Raw genomic sequence first — 16814 nt, 5'->3', positions numbered from 1 at the left:
TACATCAAACATATAAACACAAACAACTCCACACGGCAAAGTCAGTGGAAACAACACCGGATGAAATGAAAGATGACGAATGTGAGTTCAGAGACCTGCACGGGAGTGAAAAACAGTCCTACTGGTAGCCACTGTAAAGGTGAAGATGGATGGATGGAAGCAAGTGAATCCATAATCAATCCTCAGGCCACAGGTAGACAGAAGACAATCCAGGACACAAAACTAACTACGGCATAAACAACAGTTAAACGGAACCAAAACACCCCTTATCTTTGGCCACCTGCCCTCCTTTTAAACGACTTTGACCCCAAAAGCCCCTGCAGGGACTGCTGGGAGATGCAGTTCTCACCAATAGTAGCACAGCTACAAATGGAATCCTTTTAATGCTATTGCACGATGACAGCAGTACCAAGTCAAGGAATTAAAGAAAGGGCTACCTGTTTATTTGTTGCTTGTGTTTTTGTTTATATACCACAGCTATCTATTTGATTTGCTGTTATTGTGTGTCTGTGTGTGCGAGTCGGGCCAAGACTGCGTGTGTTCTTGCGATCTCCCCCACCAAATACAAAAACAAATCACCGTCCCTACAGTGGAGTGAACCTGAGCAGCACCGGACTGCTACATGTTGACGTTCTCTTTTCTAAGAGCGCTGTTATGATGTTATGTGGACCTGAGCAGTTCAACATTCCTGAGACCTTCACCTTTCTTTATTTTCAGATACTATATGATGGACACAATTTGCTGGTCATGTTTTGGCTCATTTTGTATCACATTATTGTTCAGCTGCTAATTAAGGAAATAGAAATGATTAATGGGTCTGAGACTTCAAGAGGAATTAAAATTAATTCAAAAGTAGCTAATTGGCAACAAAAACAGGTCAATAATTAAGAAAAGGGTTAGAATGAAAACCTGCAGCCACTGTGGCCCTGCAGGATTGGAGTTGGGGACCCCTGGACTACATCATTCTTAATAAAAAGCGGAACAACAGTGCAACAAACTTTGAAGCTTATAATACCTTTAGCTGTATTGGATCTGACCACAGGACTGTGACTACTGAGATTAGGCAGAGTTTCCATAAAAACAAATCAACACGCTAAGTCAACAGGTATGACAATGACTTCTGAAATCAGTATTCAGTAGAAGTCAGAAACAGATTGGCAGCACTGATTCCAGCAGGAGAACAACCGCCAGCCACAGGATTCCTCAATTCCTTCTTATAAACCAACAGAGAAGCTGCTGAGAAAACAGTAAGAAATCAAAAAATAAGCCAATTGCATGGAAAAATGTTGAAATACCACTGATGTGTGACAAACTGAGACTCAAAAAGCCTTCCAAGAGAATTCAAGCAAGGATAATGGAGGCTCTATGTAAAGATCTGTACAAAGCATAGTGATGTAGAGCAAAATTAATGACATGGAAAAGGCTGCAATGCATCAACAGTTAAGGCTCACCTGGGCCACAATAAATTACGTCACCGGCTAGAGGTCCTCTTATAAAGGCAGAATAATAAGAAAAACACCCACTGAAAGATTGGAAAATCCATTTCAAAAAGTTGCTAGGACAACTATCGCTGTTATGAGATGAACCAACTCAAACCATTGCTCATTAACATCAACCTATTGAAATGGGCGACTTCACTTTAGAAGAACGGCACACTTGCATTAAAGGTCTGTCTAACAAAAAAGCTAATAAAGTTAGATGGAAATCCTCGCTGAAGTGTAGAAAGCTGGACCTCTGTAAAATGAGCTACTACAAGTCTGCAACAAAGCTTCAAAAGGTGATGTTCCAACACCATGGACTCATGCAGCAATTATTCCCCTTCCCAAGAAAGGGAACCTTAGCCTCCCTCAGAACTAGAAGAATTAGCCTCACTTCCATTGTAGCAAAGATCTACAATTGTATGATTCTCTTGCATTTCAGACGACATCTTGGTCCCCTTTTTTGACAAACCTAAAATGGCTTCAAGAAGCAGAGAACAACTGTGGCTCAGATCCTAACACTTTGGAGTGTAATTGAGGAAGTTCTGGAGTATAAGTTACTGCTGCGTTGAACTTTCCAGACTTCAGAAAAGCATTTGACTCTGTAAACAGGCACAAAATGTTTGAAGTAAAACAGGAATACCGGATCAACTTGAATATCATCAAGGATATTAAAGGACTGCACCAAAACTCGGCTGCTCAAATCATTACAGAAGATGAACATATAAACTTCCTCGCTATTGAAGTTGATGTACAACAAGGGTGTACATTAGAACAACTTTTTATTATTGACCTGGACTATGCCATGAGACCGCCATTTTCAGAAGTGATAACTGTGGCATTACACTCCATCCTTCTAGCGGAAAAAAAACTACCCAGCAATCCACCTAATCGAAATTGACTTGGCAGATGATTTAACTCTCCTTTCAATCTCTATAAACGATGCCCTAGAACATCTTAATGAAACTGAAAGTGCTGCTGTAGTGTTGGTTTAGTGATGAACACAAGCAAAATTAAATAGATGAGTTACAAAAAAAGACACATACGAGGTGTGGTAGAAAAGTAATGAGACTGGCAACGCTACGCTGTTGTCCTTGATAGAGCACGTGTATCAGTACCCTCCCATAGCTCAGTGCGAATTTCAACTCCTTCCGTTAACTACGTGATTTTTGTGACTGCTATTAGCGAAGTTGTGTTTTTGGTTGTGCGTCACGCAAAATGGAACAACGGAATTTGGAGCAACGTTGTGCCATTAAATTTTGTGTTAAGCTTGGAGAATCGGCAAGTGTGACGTTTGAAAAGTTAAAACAGGCCTATGGGGAACATTCTTTATCCCGAGGTCAAGTTTTTCAGGGAGGCCTTCAACTTCAAAAACCAATGAAAACATTGAACGTGTGAACACTCTTGTGAGATCAGACCGTCGTTTAACATTAAGAATGTTGAGTGAACAATTAAATTTGAACAGATTTACCGTTCATCAAATTTTGACTGAACATTTGCACATGCGAAAGGTCTGTGCCAAAACGGTGCCGAAAAACCTCACAATTGAGCAGAAGGACAATCGAAAAAACGCATTCCTGTGGTTCCCCAGCCCCCTTATTCACCTGACCTCAGTCCGTGTGACTTTTCCTTTTCCTAAACTGAAAAATGTCCTCAAAGGGCGTCATTTCGGGACTTTAGAAAACATCCAAAAGAGTGTAACGGACATGCTGAAGACCATACCGGTTGAAGACTTCCAGCGCTGCTACCAACAGTGGGAACAACGTCTCCATCGGTGTGTAGCTGCCCAAGGGAACTACTTTGAAGGGGATAACATTGATGTTTGAAAAAAATAAAAACTTTGGTAAATAAAAAATCAGTCTCATTACTTTTCTGCCACACCTTGTATCATCTTGAAGAAGTCAGATGGAGAAGATCTTGAGCTGGTCAGTGATTTTTAATTCCTCGGTTCCTGGGTCACTGAAACTGGTTAAGGATGTTATTAAGCACAAAACAAAAGCCCTACAGAAAATGATTAATATTTGGAAGTCAAATCTTCCCAAACAGCTGAAAATTGGATTATTCTGGGTGACTGTGGAGAACATTTGATGTATGGCTCACAGACTTGGACACCAACAAAGTCTCCTGCAGCCAAGCTGGACGTCCATTACAACTGCATGCTGTCATGCTCCAGATATTCATTGGATGACAAACACAGAGCAATGTACTGTATATTAATACTATAGTACTACATTTCCTTTCCCCCATGAATATACAAAGTAAAAACCACCATCTGAAGTGACTTTAATTCAATTTGCATGCTACCGTTGTATGATTTTCACTTTCTGGCGTTCCCATTTTTTACGTTTATGTGGGGTTTATTTTATTTCATAATGGTTCCAATTTTTCGTTCTCCATTTTCTCTGAGGTAACCCGTTCTTCCCATACTCTAGACCTGTTTCAATGTGTGTACTGCTTTAACCCTCCAAAAATGTGTAATTGTACAAGATTACAGAGAACAGTGTTACATTCACATCTGATTGAAGATGTGCTACAGGGTGAAATTACATTTATACTCAAAATTCCCATTATTCAAATTATTACCTGTTTAAACTTAAAAGAATATAGTCTCCTACAAAATTTTTTTTGCAATGACAACCAACAAAAAGCCACGAGGGAAAAACATAAAATTGATCTACAGTAGGGTTGTTTTACTCAAGGGCAACTGTATGTAGCATGTTGAAGAGTAAGAAGCTCCAGTGAAATATAATTAATTTAATATATCTAGTATACAGAAAAGCTCTTGGTTATTTATATAGTAATTCTGATACTTCCGATTAACCAACAGCAGTATAAAGTGAGGCCTGCTGTCTTAAGAAATTTTCCGTGTGCAGCCAGATAACAGAGCTAGTTTATTAATACAGAGGAGAACACAAGGTCAATGGTGTGTGTTAGAGGAAAACAACTATAGAAATAATGGGGGGAAAAGGAAAAATGTACATATTTGGGGATGTTTATTGAAAAACCGGGAATAATTACATATAACATATATATTATACAGTACATACAAAATAATAATGGCTATGTAAATACTGCCTGCTGTTTCGGTTTACACAAATCTTAGTATAGACTTCTGCAAAGATCAGGAGATTCCAAAGACTGACGCTTTGACAATCAAAAAAAAACTATGGAGTGTCGATGCATTTACCTGATCTTGAGAAATGAATACTCAATTACGTATTGAGCACAGCTGTCCTGCTTTGTAATGAGCACAATGCAGCAAAGCAATATGGTAGCTGGGTCATATTTTAAAAGTTTAATATGCAACATTAGTCTTGAATTACTTCACCTATTCACAATCCTGCTTAATGGAGCCCAAAAGTGCTTTAGAAACTTCTCTGTGGCAGATTGACATGAAATGGTGGCATGTAGGGGGCCTTTACACCCTTCTGAGGAAAAACAGGACACAAAATCAAATGCTTCCTCATTATATTTGTTACATTTTCCAAATTGCTAATTTTATAATGAAAGGTATCCTTGCTGAAGAGATCAATTTGATTTACAGACTCCAGAGCATGGCAACTGCCCTACAGATGCCCACGTCATGATAGTTGAAGTAGCAGAGGCCGGCAAATGTGGTAGCAGAGAGAACAAACAGGGCTGCCTTGGCTGCTTTAACCTTCGCATCTCCATGGACGTAGTCAATAACCACCTGACCAAGGCCCCTGAAACAAAAATGGGGACAAAAACAAAATGTTAAAGTTCTTTACTATTTCACAAAGTCCCTAATATACAGAACAGTGCGCCAGATGTCTTTGTAGTTATTAAACATGAAATAGCAACATAAAACAGATGATTGTGAACTTAAACAAGAGCATTTATCTAAAAACTGTGCAAGTAGCACACATTTACAAACCAACCAACAAATACTTAAATCATGAAAGGAAAAATTATTTGGTCAAGGAACTTGCATGTCAGGTTAAAGAAATGAAATACACACGTTCAGATACTATATAATCAGCGTGCAATGTATTACAGTGAGCCTCAACACTGTACTTCAATGTGTTATAACCATTTACTGCTTGTCATAATTGTAGAGGAAAAACCAGGCAGCATTTAGACTTGGTGGACACCTTTCACGATATGACCATTTCCTGGGTAGATCATGTCAGGATGCGCAGTGGTTTGGTACCATTAAGCTGTGGGTAGTAGTAGGTTACATCTTACAGCTGAAGCAAATATCACATGCACATGCATAAAAAATGTATACTGCGAAGCGTACGGGCAGTACAGCTAAGCAAAAATGTAAAAGGTGAAAACTCAAGTGACTTCAATACAGCTGTTCAAAGACAGGGAGATGGCTGGCTTGATATGGTGGCTGCTAAAAACTAAATTGTTAAGATAATTCAAGCTATAATGATTTACTTCACTGATAGGTTCCTTTAAAAAAGGTTAAATCTATACATCAATAACGTTACACTGAAGCAGAAACTCTGAACGCAAGCAGCAGTAAAAAGTTAAAAGCAAATGAGATTCAAGCTGAAATATTTCTAAGACCATGAGAAAGCAATGGAAGGTTTTTTTTTTTTTTTATGAGTAGTGCAATTTGAATAGCACTGCTCAGCACCACATTAGAAAAAACTGCATAAATCTGTCTGTGTGTTTGTGCTAAAATGTAATTTCAGCAGCCTGTAATTTTTTAAGTAAAAGACATTACAAATGACAATTGAACTGAGCTTTTATAGGTAAATTCTTTCAGCATGTCATAATCAGGCAGATACAATCCCTCCTAACCCATTAACAGCTGTGTTTGGGGTTCTTCCAGAGGGTCTTAAAGTGGAGAAGGACAAACAAACTGTGATTGCATTCACTACACTCTTGGCACGCAGACTCATTCTGATAAACTGGAAGAACCCAAACTCTCCTCTTTTAAGTCAGTGGGAAACCAATGTGTTATATTATTTGAAATTGGAAAAAATCAAATACTCAGTTATAGGATCCGTACAGACCTTTTTCAAAACATGGCAGGATCTAATCAGTAATATTTTAAAATAAGTTCATAAAGCACAGAGAATTTTTTTTTTTTTAAATTAGGTATGTTTACAAGCCTTAAATTTAACGTTATTTGGCTTGCTCTCTCTCTCAGGGGTGGGGATCGATCTGTTCTTAACTCAATTTTTCTTTTTGTAAAATCTTGATTGCTTTGTATGGATTGTAATAAAATTAATAAAAATTAAAAAAAAAAAAAAAATCAGGCAGATATTTAATGCTGTAAGCAAACAAACTGTACACTAAGAAAACCACACTAATGTCAAGTATATGTACTTGAAGTTCACTATATTCTACACATGTAAGAGTCATCTGACAGCTTTACTTAATAGGCTAACACAAGTAGTTTCATCTTTGGTCAACCATGGGTGAACAACATTTCAACTCCTAACAACACATTGTAGAAGAGGGACTTTTTACATTTGCTGTCCTACTGGGTGATTAATCTTTTCACAAGATGCTGGTCTTTTTTAAATCAACGTAGCCAAGGATTTCATTCTATCTTACACATCATACTGGCCCTGTGAATCCATACTGTATAACATGCATGAGCCTCCATCAAGTTCCAAAGGAGGAACGATGTTCTCAGGATTATGTATTTACAGTATGTCTAGACTAAAACAAATCATTTGCTACTTGGTCTCAAGCATAGCTTAATTTGATCGAGAGTTTGTGTTCTTACTGCTTGGAGTGATCTTGAATTGACACAAAACCCAGAAAGACACTCGGACTCCACAAATCCAGCAACAACACATTTACTGTGGCAGAAAAATGTTTCAATGGAGGCACAATGGTACAAAATTAGACATAAAAAGGAAAACAGCAAAGACTAAGCAAGCCACTCAGAGGCAATTGATGTACAATATACAGTAGTTTGGAATCTGCCTCCCATTTCTCCTCATTCTCTCCCCTACAATGATACCAAATCATCTTCAATGTCTTTGTCAGATGAGCTCTTGCTTTGGTTCCTCTCTACTCCACTCCCAATTGAAAGTTCATCAAACCGAGAGATCACAGACCCTTTTTTAAACAGACATTAAAAAAAATTCTGGAGCACTGACAATGCTCCCAAGGAAGTACTTCAAGATGCGCAAAGCTCCCTGGGAGTCATAGACTCATTCCCTTAAAGGGACAGGTGCACCTAACTGTGGCTGGGACTAAGATACAGCTTTCCGCTGCTTTCGAGAGGCCCAGAGTATTGTCCAACTTTGTGGTGACCTCCACTGGCAGCCTTTAGCATCCTGTCCAGTATGTGACCTCCTCCAAACCCTATACAGACCTCTGGGATTTTGTTTGGGTAAAGGTCCAGAGCAAATGTTGCTTGGTTTCTCACCTTCCCATTTAGGCACTGATCCAAGCCAAGTCCCATATGACTCTTTGGCATCCAATCCAGCAGTGGTCCATATCAACTTTTGGAGGGGAGGAAAAAAACTCTTGCAGTGTGTGTCAACACTTGGTCCTTCAAAATGTTTTAAATTAAACAATGTCCACTGACCAAAGCTATAATGAAACCTCCTTCTTTAAAAAACTGATGCTTCAATCAATCAGCTGTGGAACGAAATTGGCCAATTTTTACCCTAAATGACTCTACTGGTAATCAGTATAAATAAGTCAATCAGAAGATCTCAAAAAATGTTTATTTTTCCAATGCCTACTTTTCTAAGCATATTTTACTTTAGTAATTTAGTTGTAGTGTTCCTTTATATGCAGTATTATGGTAAACCCACATTTTCTGTTGCCAAACTTCCTGTAAATGCCGAGCTGACATACTTTTAGATCGAGTGTAGGTAGGAATATTAATGTAATAAACTGGCAAAAGGTTATCAGAGAAGTCTTGGTGTGCATGGAGCAGAGCAGCAGTGTACGAAGAAAGAGGCATAACTCTGACATAAATTAAAAGAGGAGTTAAGAACTTATAAGCTTCTCCAGTAATTAAAATGAAGACCCCCTGAACAGTAAGTGAGATTGTGTTTGGTTCAGCATCTAACATTTTTAACTGGAGATGAAACAGAGAAGAATTTGCCCTCACTGCCTAGTAAACAATAGGGTTTTTAGCTTAAGAGCCAAATGAGTCTATTTAACACTAGAATTACCAGAGCCTACGAAAAAACTCGTAATTCGGTCCCACCTTAAATTGCTTCTTAAATCCCTTCACACCTCTCCACCAGCGTCCTTTGTCCTCTAAATGTGCTGATAAAGAGAAGCTAGGAGCATCCGGCTATTCCATCCCCCCACCAATTTAGAACGTGCACAAACTTCTCTCAGCTCATGCCTTGATTGAGTATCTGGGAGTGAAGTGGAGTTTTAGAGTGGAAATAATAGATCGTTATTTGGAACACACGCATTTCATGTCTGTTCCGTTTCTACAGTAATCTGTGTAAACACATTGTTAAAACAGAAACGTTTTTTATATTCTAGTAGTAGATGACAAAATGTAGGCATAAACTAGATAATGAATGAAGCCTCAAGTCCAAATATCAAAGAAACATTTTCACAAAAGGTACAAACATAACACAATTGCGCTTTTATTCAAAAATATGACTGCAAAAACAAAAAGCCGCCTTAACAAGCGACATTGACAGCATGTTATTATAACTTCCTCTGTGGGGTAATAGAATCAGTTCTCGCCTTGGAATCAAAAGGTCGTGAGTTCGATTCTGCACTACTCCGTTTTGAGAAGTAAACTGCTCTTAGTCTTACTATTTTAGAATAAAAGCATACATTTGATTTCAGTCTGTAACAGCCGGTGCAATTTATGATCCTTGTGAAGGTTAGTTTTTTTTTTTTAATTCACTTTTCATTCTCTCAGTCCTGTTCAGAATCAATCCATACAACCCCATCTGACACGGCTGTTTTCACTAAAGATGCGCTATAGCTCTACAGTGTACCACGATGCATCGTAAATGTAGGAAGGATGGTCCTTGGGTGTGTGGGAACTGTTAATATTTGAATGTGATGATTTTATATAACACGGAATGAAAATCAGCACTTCTTAGCATTGCACCATGCAAGCTGTCGTATCAATCTCCTACTGTAACTTGCTTTCTTTTTTATTCGGTTATACAGGTAGTCTTGAATAAAAGTGCATTTATTTTGTTTGCGAAATGAAGTGTCTGTGTGCACTTTTCGTGGCATTACACGTGTATTTTTTGAGCATGCTCAAACACAGGCACATAAGTTGGTGTAAAAGTACAGTATAACAAAACAACGGGCAGATGTGGAGTGTCTGATGATTGCATATAGCGCCGAAGTTACTGCTCTTTACCATTCTCTCCTCTGCATGTCCTGGAGTACAAAAGAAACAGCATACAGCAACATGCGGGGACTGGCAAGAACACTCAATAAAACTGAATAAAAAGAAAATCAAGTGACAGTGAGATACGAAGAAGGCAGCTTCGCCAGTGTTTGTGTGTCAGAACCCTTTTAGGGGGGCGTTAGTATGCATTGTGGTACACTGCAGAGCTATAGCGCGTCTTTATGTGAAAACAGCCGTGTCAGATGGGGTTGTATGGATTGATTCTGAACGCGACTGAGAGAATAAAAAGTGAATTAAAAAAAAAAAAAGCTAACCTTTACAAGGATCATAAATTGCACAGGCTGTTACAGACTAAAATCAAATGTATGCTTTTATTCTAAAATAGTAAGACTAAAAGCAGTTTACTTCTCAAAACGGAGTAGTGCAGAATCGAACTCGGAACCTTTTGATTCCCAGGCCGGAACTGATTCTATTGCACCACGGAGGCAGTTACAATAAACGGGTGTCAATGTCGCATTTTAAGGCAGCTTTTTGTTTCTGCAGTTATATTTTTGAATAAAAGCACAATTGTTGCGTTATGTTTGTACCTTTTGTGAAAATGTTTCTTTGATATTTGGACTTCAGGCTTCATACATTATATAGTTTATGCCTACATTTTGTCATCTACTACCAGAATATAAAAAACGTTACTGTTTTCACAATGTGTTTACAAAGATTACTGTAGAAACGGAACAGACATGAAATGCGTGTGTTCCAAATAACGATCTATTATTTCCACTCTAAAACTCCACTTGACTTCCAGATACTCAATCAAGGCATGAGCTGAGAGAAGTTCGTGCACGTTCTAAATTGGTGGGGGGATGGAATAGCCGGCTGCTCCTAGCTTCTCTTTATCAGCACATTTAGAGGACAAAGGACGCTGGCGGAGAGGTGTGAAGGGATTTAAGAAACGATTTAAGGTGGGATGGAATTACGAGTTTTTTTGTAGGCTCTGGTAATTCTAGTGTTAAGTGTCCATTTATTAAGCATGTTAGACCTGTAAGAATTGTGGCTGGTAATTATGACAAGGCACTTATTTTTCTATGTTATGTGTATTATGGTAATATTTTGTATATGTTTTATTAGTTTAAAAATATATGCTTTAAAGGATTTATTTTAGCACTTTAATGGATTGACACTTATGTACAAGGTATATTCTGCCTATGGGACACCATCATATTGCATAGTTGTTTATGTATGCTGCAAGAAACCCACAAGTCAATTAAAAGCAATAACGTGTTTTTACATACCCAAGGGTGTATTCTTTAAAATTAATAAAAAGTATCCATATTGTCTGCTATCTTTTATTAGTACAATATGTGATTTACACACATACATGCTATTTCAAGTAAAATTCCCAGCATGATTCCCCATCCAATCCGAAGGATCAACTAGCACCGCGTGATTCATTTTTTTAATCCCATTTATAATTATGCTCACTTCAAAAGGCAGAAATGATGCAGGGGATTGGGGTGAGGGAGGTTGAAAAGAGTTGGATTAGAAATGGCATATATATATATATATATATATATATATATATATATAAAAACAAATCTGCAAAGCTCTGTCAATCCCCAGGCATCATACCATGAACATACTGTGGGCATTTTCAACCCAAAAGTGGCTGAGAAAAACTGGTTTAGGTATATGTGTGCTCTGTTCAGGGCTGTTTCTTGCACTGTGTCCAGACCTGCCAGGAAAGGCATTGTCCCAAATGGTGTAAACCAAGCACTGATGAAGCTGGTATGAAATGTATGTACTTAGTTTATTCCAGATGTGAAATGCAAGAAAAAAGCAACAACAAAAACACACTAAAACATTGTGGGGCAACTGTAACAGAAGGCAAGATAAAATGTGTGGAACGCAACACAAAAACCCTAATCTTTTGCACAAAATATAAGATTTGGAGATATAGTGGTAAACAGATTGTTTCAAGAAGTTGCAAGAAAAATAATTTTGAAAGTTTTAGATGTGCTTCACAATGATATAAACTATGTGTTGTGTGTATGTGTGTATATGTATGTATATGTATATGAAGTGAAGTTTTGTCAAATTCTTAAAAAAAAAAAAAACACATTAATAGACAAAGTTGACTCCATTCATCTAATTTTAAATGACTTCTTAATAAAAGTGCAGATGCACCACATTAACCTTCTTGGAATTAACCCTGAGCATGACCTGACCACAGAATTCTATTGAATTCTAACGGATATCAGAATCAGACTTGTGGTGACATGTAATGATGTGCTTTACACTATTAAAACTGAATTACTTTCCTGACAGTATTTTCCTGCAATCTACTGCATGATATAACATCTTACTACAAAAAAATGATGAATAGTGCTTTGCTACTCTAAGGTAACTTATCAATATTCATAAGTGTGGCAGAGCATTCCACCAAAACACAATTGCAAGTAAATGAGAAGCTTTGAAGCCACTAGTTGAATCAAGCAATAGTCAAGCCAACTTGAATCGGTCATCAGAGGCTGACATGGCTTGTGAAACTGATGCATACGGGATTGTACTACCATACTGCTTATTTACTGGTAATTTGGCTTCAATTGCATAATGCTGCTGGGAGGGTGAAAGCAGGTGTGTGGCAAAAAGGCAAAGTGATTTGATCAAGCAAAAGGACAAGAAAGTAGTTAGGGCTCTAAGCACTCTTCATAATGCAGCAACTGTCTGTTGTGTCAGGTAAAATGTAGAAGGTAGTAAGACTTGCACTGTGGTACCCTACAATAACACAAGGGGTGTGTGGATCATGGGGATTAGGCACTGACATTTCATTCTCTCATATGCATGCAACTAAAAAAAATATTATAAGTGTGCAAGGAAACACACTTCTCCAGTGCTGATTGCAACATCAGGCTTTGCACTGGTGACTGTTTCAAAACATATCACCAAAGGACGTGTGCTAAATCTGCATCACTAACTGCAGTGGAGAGCAGACATACCTTTACTACTGTATTTATGTTGACATTTGAATATTCACGTTTCTTTTACACATAACTTTCTATATTATTGAAAAAAATTCTGTTCTGGACACATTTTTCTGGGGGTAAAAATAACACTAAAGAGGTTAAAGACAGTTATTAAATCATTCATTTTTAAAATAATTTAGAAGGCTCTTTAAAAAGAAAAACCTTTCCATACTTTGGCTTCAGTCTGATAACTGGCTCACTCAGCAATGCATCTGCTAGTTCTCACAGCCTACTTTGTAAGCCTCTGCTAATAAATTATTGGTCCCACTTTTTACCTACCAGAGACACTCTGCACCAACTTACCTCCAAACCCTGGGACTCCTTTTTACTTCCCTCAGTTGGCAATACAAATACTTTATGGGTTACTCCAAAACAACATACACAGCAACCTTCTTATAGCTGCATATGACTGCCATTACAATCCCAACCAGTTTACTTTGTTTCAGAAAGATCTAGGAAATGCAATATTCAGTTTCTTATAACCTATGATTGATTATTGAGAGTCTGGTACCGTCTACAAATAAATGTCTACAAATAAAAGTTAGTAGAGTATGTCTCTCATTACAGGATATATCTGTAGTAAAATGGTCTGCATATACAGTGCATCTGGAAAGTATTCACAGCGCATCACTTTTTCCACATTTTGTTATGTTACAGCCTTATTCCAAAATGGATTAAATTCATTTTATTCCTCAGAATTCTACACACAACACCCCATAATGACAACATTAAAGTTTACTTGAGGTTTTTGCAAATTTATTAATAAAAAAACTGAGAAATCACATGTACATAAGTATTCACAGCCTTTGCTCAATACTTTGTTGATGCACCTTTGGCAGCAATTACAGCCTCAAGTCTTTTTGCATATGATGCCACAAGCTTGGCCCACCTATCCTCGGCCAGTTTCGCCCATTCCTCTTTGCAGCACCTCTCAAGCTCCATCAGGTTGGATGGGAAGAGTCGGTGCACAACCATTTTAGGATCTCTCCAGAGATGTTCAATCGGATTCAAGTCTGGACTCTGGCTGGGCCACTCAAGGACATTCAGAGTTGTCCTGACGCCACTCCTTTGATATCTTGGCTGTGTGCTTAGGGTCGTTGTCCTGCTGAAAGATGAACCGTCGCCCCAGTCTGAGATCAAGAGCGCTCTGGAGCAGGTTTTCATCCAGGATGTCTCTGTACATTGCTGCAGTCATCTTTCCCTTTTTCCTGACTAGTCACTGTAGGGATGGTATTGGCCTGGTGATGAGCGGTGCCTGGTTTCCTCCAAACGTGACGCCTGGCATTTACACCAAAGAGTTCAATCTTTGTCTCAGACCAGAGAATTTTGTTTCTCATGGTCTGAGAGTCCTTCAGGTGCCTTTTGGCAAACTCCAGGCGGGCTGTCATGTGCCTTTTACTAAGGGATGGCTTCCGTCTGGCCACTCTACCATACAGGCCTGATTGGTGAATTGCTGCAGAGATGGCTGTCCTTCTGGAAGGTTCTCCTCTCTCCACAGAGGATCTTTGGAGCTCTGACAGAGTGACCATTGGGTTCTTGGTCACCTCCCTGACTAAGGCTCTTCTCCCCCAATCGCTCAGTTTAGATGGCCGGCCACCTCTAGGAAGAGTCATGGTGGTTCTGAACTTCTTCCACTTACGGATGATGGAGGCCACTGTGCTCATTGGGACCTTCAAAGCAGCAGAAATGTTTCTGTAACCTTCCCCAGATTTGTGCCTCAAGACAATCCTGTCTCTGAGGTCTACAGACAGTTCCTTTGACTTCATGCTTGGTTTGTGCTCTGACATGAACTGTCAACTGTGGGACCTTATATAGACAGGTGTGTGCCTTTCCAAATCTTGTCCAATCAACTGAATTTATCACAGGTGGACTCCAATTAAGCTGCAGAAACATCTTGAGGATGATCAGGGGAAACAGGATGCACCTGAGCTCAATTTTGAGCTTCATGGCAAAGGCTGTGAATACTTATGTACATGTGCTTTCTCCATTTTTTTATTTTTAATAAATTTGCAAAAATCTCAAGTAAACCTTTTTTCACGTTGTCATTATGGGGTGTTTTGTGTAGAATTCTGAGGAAAAAAATGAATTGAATCCATTTTGGAATAAGGCTGTAACATAAAATGTGGAAAAAGTGATGCGCTGTGAATACTTTCTGGATGCACTGTATAATGCATTGTAGACAATTTTCCCTTTTCAATGCTTGTCGTACTAAAATGGGTTGAGGTGAGGTAGGGTCAAAGGAATAAAAAAATATATATTAATTTACTGCAAACAGATGGGTTCAAGTGCGTTTTTTTCTTCATTTTATTGCATTGAATTTAACAGATAACAGATGTGTAAAGAATTATTATGTATATATCTCTCTACTGTATAAAAAAGAAATCTTGGGACGAGACCAGACCTGTTCAGAGAGACGAGAATGACTCAGAAAGACACTTTTTCATCCCACGAGACGAGACAAGACTTTGTGCCAAGAGATTTAACCATGCCCAGGGCCAGAAAAAGACAAAGAGTAGGTGACAAAGTAAAATGTCGTAAAGAATTCAAAAACGTTGGCGCCATACACATGCAGAGTAGGTTAGAGATAATGGAAGTAGGAAAATTCTATAGTCTCAATAAAAATAGTAAAGCTCACATTAGCGCAAACAAACGGAAATTACTCGGTGAAATGATGGAACAGTGAAAAGAGATCAAATATATTGTTCGGATTTAAACTTTAAGTCGGAGACTTGTAGATTGTCTAATTCGTGTTGCCAGGAGGGGACAGTTCCGTCTCTCAATTAAAAGAATAGAAAATCTTCCTCTTCATAGGGGCACGCCTCGGGAGCAGGACCCCCAACAGGAGCAGAGGCTGTCTTGGTGAGAAGAGAGACAAGGCAGTGAGACAAAAGGACAGCTGCTGTACAGGCTTTTAAATGTTCAAAGCACCACACGAGATGCAGATTATGTGGCAAGCCAGCAGCTGATCGAGCAAAGTATGTATATGTGTGTGTGTGTATTTTATATATATATATATATATATATATATATATATATATATATATATATATATATATATATATATATATATATACTAACAAAATACCAGCTTCGCAGCGAGAAGTAGTGTGTTAAAGAAGCAATGAAAAGAAAAGGAAACATTTTGAAAATATCGTAACCTGATTGTCAATGTAATTGTTTTGTCACTGTTGTGAGTGATGAGTGTTGTTGTCATATATATATAAATGTGTGTGTGTGTGTGTATGTATATATATATATATATATGTATATATATATGTATATGTATATATATATATGTATATATATATGTATACATATATATACATATATACATACATACATACATACATATATATATATACACATATATACATACATATATATATACATATACATATACATATATATATACATATATATATACATACATATATATATACATACATATATACATACATACATATATATATAAACATATATATACATATACATACATATCTACATATATACACACACAGCTATTTCAGTATCAGTGCAATACGCTGTTTGTTAAAAGCGTTGACTCCGCTCTTACGTGCAATAACAAATCAAATCATTCAGTTGTCTTTGCTCATATGTCATTTTAGAGCTGGACGCCTGGCATCTTTTTTTGGCCACAGGTTCGTTTCTGTTTGCTGTGAGGTTCTGTGTTGTGGAGATTCTCAGGATGGATTGCAGGTGCTCATCAGTGAGGCGACTCCTGTGTGCTGTTTTGTTATTCTTTATCACTGAGAAGAGCTTCTCACACAGATATGTGCTACCAAACATGCACAAGGTTCGAGCCGCATGTAGACAGACTTTTTTTGCTCTTCAAAGTCACCAAAGCGCCGTGCAAACTCAGTGCGCAATAACTATAACCGCAATAACTTGCAGCATCATAAGGTAGACTTGATTAATGCGGTAAGTGTTCGGCAAGGCAGCTGAAGCGCTGCATTATGGGATCTGTAGTTTGTGTTACCAGCGCTTCATATACCCGGGCCATTAATAACAATA

General features: G+C 38.1%; 1 protein-coding gene across 1 annotated transcript in view; it reads right to left on the bottom strand.

Moving 5' to 3' along the window:
- Nucleotides 1-4452: 4452 nt before the first annotated feature.
- The window catches only part of LOC120535821 (succinate dehydrogenase [ubiquinone] cytochrome b small subunit, mitochondrial-like), a 50601-nt gene continuing 38239 nt past the window's right edge, over nt 4453-16814 (bottom strand). Inside the window, exon 4 of the mRNA XM_039763917.1 lies at nt 4453-5182. Coding sequence (XP_039619851.1) covers nt 5017-5182 — 166 coding nt within the window. The 3' untranslated portion in view covers nt 4453-5016. The remainder of the gene's footprint in view (nt 5183-16814) is intronic.

The sequence above is a fragment of the Polypterus senegalus genome, chromosome 9 (assembly GCF_016835505.1).
Source record: "Polypterus senegalus isolate Bchr_013 chromosome 9, ASM1683550v1, whole genome shotgun sequence".
Classification (NCBI taxonomy): Eukaryota; Metazoa; Chordata; class Cladistia; order Polypteriformes; family Polypteridae; genus Polypterus; species Polypterus senegalus.
The sequence above is the reverse complement of the archived record's forward strand: the minus strand, read 5'-3'. Positions and strand labels throughout refer to the sequence as shown.